Source organism: Triticum dicoccoides, chromosome 5A, assembly GCF_002162155.2.
Source record: "Triticum dicoccoides isolate Atlit2015 ecotype Zavitan chromosome 5A, WEW_v2.0, whole genome shotgun sequence".
Classification (NCBI taxonomy): Eukaryota; Viridiplantae; Streptophyta; class Magnoliopsida; order Poales; family Poaceae; genus Triticum; species Triticum dicoccoides.
Genome location: NC_041388.1, coordinates 388,093,131 through 388,101,027, shown reverse-complemented (window position 1 = coordinate 388,101,027; position 7,897 = coordinate 388,093,131). Strand labels below are relative to the sequence as shown.

Below are 7,897 nucleotides of genomic sequence, written 5' to 3'. Positions count from 1 at the left end.
GAAGTTCATTAACCTTTGTCAACTCTTTTTTTTTGCGGGTAACCTTTGTCAACTCATATTCGCAAAAAAGGAAAAAGAAAAAACAATCTTTGTCAACTCCAATTGCGAACGTAGGAGGGAGGCAGAAAACGGCGTGGAAGTATTGCGGTATGTCTGCATAACACGACAGTACTTGTATTCATCATAAGCTCAGGCCCTGGGCGTCGTGCTTCGTCAGAATGACCTTCTGGGCTCCCGGAGGAGCGCGGCATCCAGCAAGGACGTAAAGCACGCCTTGTGAGATCTCTTTCCCTGATCGTTTCGGTGGGTTAAATTTTAGTGATTCCTGCAATGTTCCCAAGCTCACCAGCAGAGCGAACATGCATGTACCCGGGCTTCTGTCCTTGACCGATCAGCAGTGTTTCTATTCCAGCACTGCACCAAAATGCTCAACTTTTTGCTCTTGCGGCCAACTTTTGTGCTAGCTCAACTCTTTTGCTCTTCTGGCCAACTTTTGTGTCGATCTGTCGTATTCTCTCTCCTGGCATGTACCCCTGCAGTTTTGGCACCGGGCTAGCCTCAACGAACGCCATCGCCCATCAACATGCACGCCAAAACGACATTCGCATAGTACAAGCATATACTCTCTCCGGTCTTAAATATTTTTTTAAAGATTTCAATACAAACATATACGGATATATATAGACATATTTTACAGTGTAAATTCACTCAGTTTGTTTCGTATGTAGTTCGTATTGAAATATCTAAAAAGACTTACATTTATGAACAAAAGGAATAGTATACATTGTCACGTTATGATATCAACGTACACATTGTTCCACGTCAGGTCTGGACGGAGATCTTCAGTTGGCTTGGGCTACATATGACGGTTTCATATCGGTGACTTGCGACCTCAGTGAAGGAGTGGTGGATCGATAGGGCTAACACGAGGGGCCAGGATAGGAAAGCCATCTCCTCCCTCATGTTGCCAGTGTCTTGGAAATTTGGAATGAATGTAACGCCAGGGTCTTCCGCAACCCCATCGCCCCAGCGACATTGATTGTGAAAAGATCAAGGAGGCGGCCCGTCTTTGGGCTTTGGCGGGGGCTACGCACTTGAGTATTGTAATGCCGCAAGAGTAGTAGTAGTTATTGTTTTCTCTAAACCGCTACACGGGGCTCTGTTAAACTTGCTTCCTTAATCAATGAAAATAACAAGTCTTTTGCCTTGTTTCAAAAATATAAATTAACCATGCGCGATTTTGTGATCCTTATAAAAATACCCATCAACAAATGCACCTGATACAAAGTTTGACTTTAGACAAATATTATGCGCGTAGTAAAAAAGGAAGAGAGTATAAAGAAATACTATTATTTTATCAACAGATGGCTCACCTCGCGCTCTCACAAAGCTTCTTGAAGCATGTCCTACATATATGTCTTAATAGTATATAACTCTATCGCTTCTCTTCTCTCTTTCTCCTCATCTATCTTTTCCAACTCAGTAAAAATTAACAGTTAAACCGTTATAAACCGCTTAAATAATCTTATTGAACTTGTTGTAAAAAGAGTCTAACTAAAAAACTCAATCAAAATAAATGGTGAGTGATGAAGCAAGTTTCATAGTTTGCAAAGTACCCAATTAGTGCGCTTGTTTATCTAAATAAATCACTCTTGTTGACGCATTATTCTACATTAACCGCAGTGCATGGATGTGTATCACATTGTCAGAAAAACATGGTTAGTTACCTGCATTGCTTGTTGGATATAATCAGGCAATTTCATGATTAGTTCAAGAATATAAATTATGATTAAAGCAACAATTAGCATGCATATGTCGAACATACTAGATGCACTAAACAACATGATCAACAACATTGCACATGTAACAACAACCATAGCTAGGGACTGGATCATACTACAACACATGTACTGATCCTTTGCAGATGAAGTAGTCGTGGCAGTCGCGGAGGCAATGTTGTTGATGATGGTGTTAGTGAAGACCGGTCGAAGCAGACAACGGTGGAGGCGACGTCGCTTGACTTGGAAGAAGGATTATGACCCATGGTGATGAACGTGAGCAGTCGTATGTAGTGCTTTCCAAAAACCTAATCCATCATCTCCCGGTGCAGGATCACAAGAGAGAGAGAGAGAGAGAGAGAGAGAGAGAGAGAGAGAGAGAGAGAGAGAGGTTTTGGTCACGTGTCGTCCCACTCGGCGATGCACGCCGGCGTTTGGGATGGAGAAGACTACAATGATGACGCAAATAGCAAAACGAGGCAAAAACCCTAACTTGATCTTAGTTTATATTTGGTCGTGCCCGGTAAGTCATATATGCATGGGTCTTTGAGATTTATAAATATTGCCTCTTATCGTCGGGCCTTTGAGATTGAGGAATTTTTGAAATGCACATGGGCCAAGACAATGCACGGGGCGATTTAAATGCGCCTTTGAATCTGAATAGATGATGAAGAGAAGTAAAGTGAAAAGCAAATTAATTAAGGTAGACCCTTTTATAAACCAAAAGGGATAGAGTAGTGTGCTTTACCAGCACATGGTAGTATATATTGTCACGATAGATGTAGTATTAATCATGCCTGATAGATGTATTGATCATACGTGCTAGAATTGCAATCCGCATGTTAAATACCAATCAGCAAATGCGCCTGATCCGGTCGTATCATCAGGGCGTGTGATACCGACAAGAGCCAATCAGCGGGAGTGGACTGGTAGTAGGAGTATCTTGGACTTCTCTGTCGGCGGAGCTACAAAATCTTGTGCTGCGTCAATGCAGACATGGGTGCGCGGCGGCGTGTCAAGCAAGTGGCACTGCATACACACAGTAACTACGCCGCCTCATCACTCTCATCCCACAACTGCTACTCCCAGACTGTAAATGAGCCACGATAGATCCCAGATTTGCACTGCCGCCAGTCCTTCCGAGTAATAACAGAGATAATAAACCAACTTTAAACACTTATTAAGATCACTAAATTTGCCCCACCATCCTGCACACCAGGCCCGATCAAATACTTTTAACTCGCTTGTCTGCCAATGGCCTGGTGCCGCATTTTTTAACGCATTTTTTGGTCGCCTCCTCGATGGCCCTCCACTGCGAAACCCAACTGTAAATCCAGCATTGATGGCGTCCCCTCGGTTTTTAATCGTCCCCTCCATTTTTTTATCCTGGCCGCGTGGGCCCGCCCTGTCAGTCCTCAGTGACCACCTTGCCTGCCTTTCACACGGGCGGAGTATAAACCCTCTCTGTTACTACGCCGCGCCGCGCCACGGCTTCCGCTGCACGCCATTACCGAAGCGCCCCCTCCTTCGCCAAGTGTCCCGCTCCCTCCTCCGGCCAATGTGACTTGCGGCCGTCGAAGCCGCGGCAGGGGAAGGAGCGAAGCGATGGTGGTCAGGTGCGTGCACGCCGATGCGGGTGGCTTCCGGCTCTGGCCGGTCTTCTCGGCCGCCGCCATGCGGAGGAAGCTTCTTGAGGTGCTCACGTGCGGCGGCGGCGGCGGTTCTTGCCGCGGCCGGACGTCCTTCCGGTCGCCCCAGCCGCGCGCGCCGTCGCAGTCGCAGCCGAGGCCCCGGTCGGACCGGCTGGCGGAGCTGCTCCGGGCGGAGCCGTCCGAGTGCGGCGACGACGAGGGCGAGGCTGACGCGGCCGCCAGGAAGTCGGCGGCGCTGGAAGAGCTCAAGGTCGTCGTCGCTGCCCTTCAGGACGGAGAGGGAGATGTTAACGGTGGCGTCTCGTGGCGCGTCGAGGCGGCCACGGTCGTGCGGAGGAAGGCCAAGGACGACGCCATGGCCAGGGAGATGCTCGCGATGCTCGGCGCCATCCCGCCGCTCGTCGCCATGCTCGACCAGGGCGGAGGCGGCGACGAGCTCCTGGCCGCCGCGCTGTACGCGCTCCTCAACATGGGGATCGGCAATGACACGTGAGTCTTCTGTTCCGCCACGCGCTCCTCTGTTTCTTGTTGATCAGATCTGGGGTGCTCGGCTTCTGATTCTGCGGGAGGCGTCTGGTTCGATTCGCAGGAACAAGGCCGCGATCGTCCAGGCCGGCGCCGTGCACAAGATGCTCCGCATTGCCGAGGCCGCGTCCGGCGCTCTGACGGGGGCGCTCGTCGCCAACTTCCTCTGCCTCAGCGCGCTGGACGCGAACAAGCTCATCATCGGCGCCTCCGGGGCGGCGCCCTTCCTCGTGCGCGCGTTCGAGGCCGCGGCCACCGAGCAGGTCCGGCACGACGCCCTGCGCGCGCTCCTCAACCTCTCCATCGCGGCGGCGAACGCGCCGCACCTGCTGTCCGCGGGGCTGGCGCCGTCGCTGATCGCCGCCATCGGGGACATGTCGGCGTCGGACCGCGCCCTCGCCGCGCTCTGCAACGTCGTGGCCGCCTGCCCCGAGGGCCGGCGCGCGGTGAGCCGCGCCCCGGACGCGGTGCCGGTGCTCGTGGACGTGCTCAACTGGTCCGACGACGCCGGGTGCCAGGAGAAGGCGGCGTACGTGCTGATGGTGCTGGCGCACCGGAGCTACGGCGACCGCGCGGCCATGGCGGAGGCCGGCGCCACGTCGGCGCTGCTGGAGCTGACGCTGGTGGGCACGGCGCTGGCGCAGAAGCGCGCGTCGAGGATCCTGGAGATCCTGCGCGCCGACAAGGGCAAGCAGCAGGTGGCCGACGCGTCCGGCGTCGCGGCCACGGTGTCGGCGCCGCAGGAGCGCGGCGTCGGCGGCGGCGGGCGGTGCCAGGAGGAGGCGGAGGAGGAGGCGGAGGGGGAGGCCTGCTGCATGAGCCACGAGAAGCGCGCCGTGCGGCAGCTGGTGCAGCAGAGCCTGCAGAGCAACATGCGGCGGATCGTGCGGCGCGCGCGGCTCCCGCAGGACCTGGCGCCGCCGGACGGCAGCCTCAAGGCGCTCTCCTCCTCCTCCACCTCCAAAAGCCTGCCGTTCTAACTTCTAAGCCAGCCCAACCGCAGGTAAAAAATAACACAAGCTCATCCACATTCCTTGCTTCGGTGCCACACAATGGCAGTAACAAATACAGTTCGTCGCACTAGTTGTTTTTGTCAGTTGATCGGCTCACTGTCATGTCAATGTTCTACGGTAGCATTTTGTCTGTCACCGCCAGATCAGTCGACCAACAACGGCTAACTAAAGAAGGAATCTGATCACGGGGACTTCCATCCTTGCTTCTAATCACGCTGTCACAGATGACAGAACCTACCAAGACCAAATTTTGTTTTCGTACTCTTGACAAATTAAGAGCTGCTGGACCGGTTTAATAAGAAAACCAGGGTGGAAGTGGAACTGGAAGCAGGGTCAGGAGGTGTTTGTTTTCAGGGACTTTTTTGTGTAGAGACTAGAAAAAGTCCCTCTTACATACTTTTTTACCAAACGAGATGGACTTTTTAGGACTAAACTAGGCATCTGGGACTAAAGGAAGAAGACTCTCAAGGAGAGTCTTTTTGGGACTTTTTGGGACTTCTCCAATAATGCCCCTTCATGCACCCATTGACCCGCCACCCTGTGGTGTTGTTTGACTGTTATTTTTCTATATACTAGGGGCAACATGGTCATTTAATAACCTGTAGGAAGGGACTAATAACTTTTTAGTCTCTGGAAACAAACAGGGAGGGACTTTTTAGGGACTATTGACTTTTTAGTTGGGACTAGAAAAAATCCTAGGACTAGAGAACCAAACACCACCTAGAAAAAGTCCCTTTTAGAGACTTTTTTATCAAACGGGTGAGAATTTAGGGACTAAACTAGGCATTTGAAACTAAATAAAGAAGACTCCCAAGGAGTCTTTTTTGGAACTTTTCCAACAATGCCCCTCCATGCATTCAATGGCCCGCCACTCCATGGTGTTGTTGATTGTTATTTTTCTATATAGTAGGGTCAATATGATCATTTAATAACCTCTAGAAAGGGACTAGAGATTTTTTAGTCTCTGAAAACAAACGGGGAAGAACTTTTTAGGGACTAGAAACTTTTTAATTGGAATTAGAAAAAAATCTTAGGACTTATAAACCAAACAGGGCCTCAATCCTATCCCATCCCTCCCTCTCTGCCTTGGTCGGTGTCGTGCTCCGTCTCGAGGGACGCCATGGCCATCGTTGCTTTCCGGCAAAGTAAGCGCGCGCGCGCGCCCCAACAAAGCGCGGCCATCGTGGCCTGGTCCAAAAGTCCTCCCGGCCGGTCAGGACATCTAACGCTCGCATTTGGACTACCGCTAGTACTCGTACAACACTCTACTAGCAGTAGGAGTAGCATTATGAGTACGTATTATGGAAGGAATAGTAGATACATCTTCTGCCCATCTACTACTGTACTTGGATTACATTTTTGGCGGATTAAAATAAACCGATCTCTGAGCCTGTTCTTGTATCAGGAGGAGAGGCGACTTCGTTGCGTGACAGTGGGCAATGGCGGTGTCGCAAGCGTTGGAGACCGGCCGGGAATCTCATCTCTTGGAGCCTGTGGACGGAGTGATGGTATGGCCATGCTTGTTTATGCCCTGCCATGACGGTGCCCACGTGCTCGGACGCATCGGCAGACGCGCGCCGAGATGTTCTTTCTCCTCTCCTCCTAATCGCTTTCGCTTTTGGTGTTTTAACCGCGCTTCTTCCCAGCTTTTGTATATGTGATAGCTCTAGTTAATTTACTACATTAGTCGTATACTACACCCTGTGCCTGGTACTAGTAGTGCTCAGCGTCAGCCATGGCTTGCTCTTTAATCTTTACCTGTGTGTGCACATGACATGATCTTTTCTTGGAGTGGGAGCATTTTAGAGGTGGTAGTAGAAAAGAGAGGATGGTAGAGGGTGATTGATACAGTACTATCTTAATGTTGGACCATTCATCATTCGGTCTTTGCCAGCCTGAAAAACTCCCACGCTCCATGTGTTCCCGCTTTTGCTCCATGTTCATTCGGCACAACTGCTTTGCTTCCAGATTGACATTGGTCCGAATCTAACCACTACCACCACCACAAAGATGGTCCAGATTGTTGAGGTGGTTACTGTCACATGGGGCGATCTTGGTACAGATCAATTTACAAAGTACTGTACGCGTAGTTTCAGAACAGGCATCGTATCTCGTCCAGGTACTGTATTGGCATTCATTTGTGAGGAGAATTGGTGTGCGCATACGGACATTGCCAGCAGACAACTACTGCTAGTTGGAGTGTTTGCAAACAGTTTGTTAGATTGGCGTTCGCTGTACCGGCCGAGTTAAGCGTGTGGTTATGCAGCGGACTCCGCGTTTTCATTGGCTTAAGGGCCAACGCGGTTTTGATTAAGATTTAAGGGCTTGATTGATCGACGGAGTGGGTGTTAGGATTACGTCAAGCTTGATTAAGGGTGAGCTAAGATGATCAAGAAGATGCCGCAGCCGCAACTGACAAATTAATAGAGTATATGGTGCCCAGCTGTGCTCCGGAAGGCGATTCTTGTTCCAAACTGTCCTCACATGGACTCTTCTTCTCTCTTGCAAATGAAAACAATCAACAGCTGCTGATTTTATTTTTTATAAACATACTGTATATACGGACAAAAACTAACTTAAAGAGACACACTGTTGCTTGGCTGGTTACTAGAGATCATTGTAAAAAAAGGGAAAAGGTAAAATTTCGGGGAAAATGTTTGCGGTTGTTGTCTCACTTTTTTAAAATTCTGAAAACTCTGGAAAATAAGAAAAATTGGATCTGCTCTTAGAAATTTCTGCAAAAAATCTTCAAAATTCTGGCAAATCGATTTTTTTTCCAGATGCTTACTATTTTTTTCTTGATTTTACATAATTTGCTCGACTGGTACCCTTAGTATTGTTTTTTATTTTACACTTTTTTTAAAAAAATACATTTTTTTAGAAATATTTTTTCCCAAGATTTGTTTATTTTACCGTTTTCTTTTGGAAA

The 7,897-nt window shown here is 49.5% G+C and overlaps 1 protein-coding gene across 1 annotated transcript; it reads left to right on the top strand.

Moving 5' to 3' along the window:
- Nucleotides 1-2,711: 2,711 nt before the first annotated feature.
- On the top strand, nucleotides 2,712-6,861 carry LOC119301715 (U-box domain-containing protein 7-like). The gene is made up of 3 exons (XM_037578699.1): nucleotides 2,712-3,919; nucleotides 4,020-4,958; nucleotides 6,374-6,861. Exons 1-2 carry the CDS (start codon nucleotides 3,384-3,386, stop codon nucleotides 4,933-4,935), a joined length of 1,452 nt encoding a protein of 483 aa, XP_037434596.1. The 5' UTR covers nucleotides 2,712-3,383; the 3' UTR covers nucleotides 4,936-4,958; nucleotides 6,374-6,861.
- Nucleotides 6,862-7,897: the final 1,036 nt, after the last annotated feature.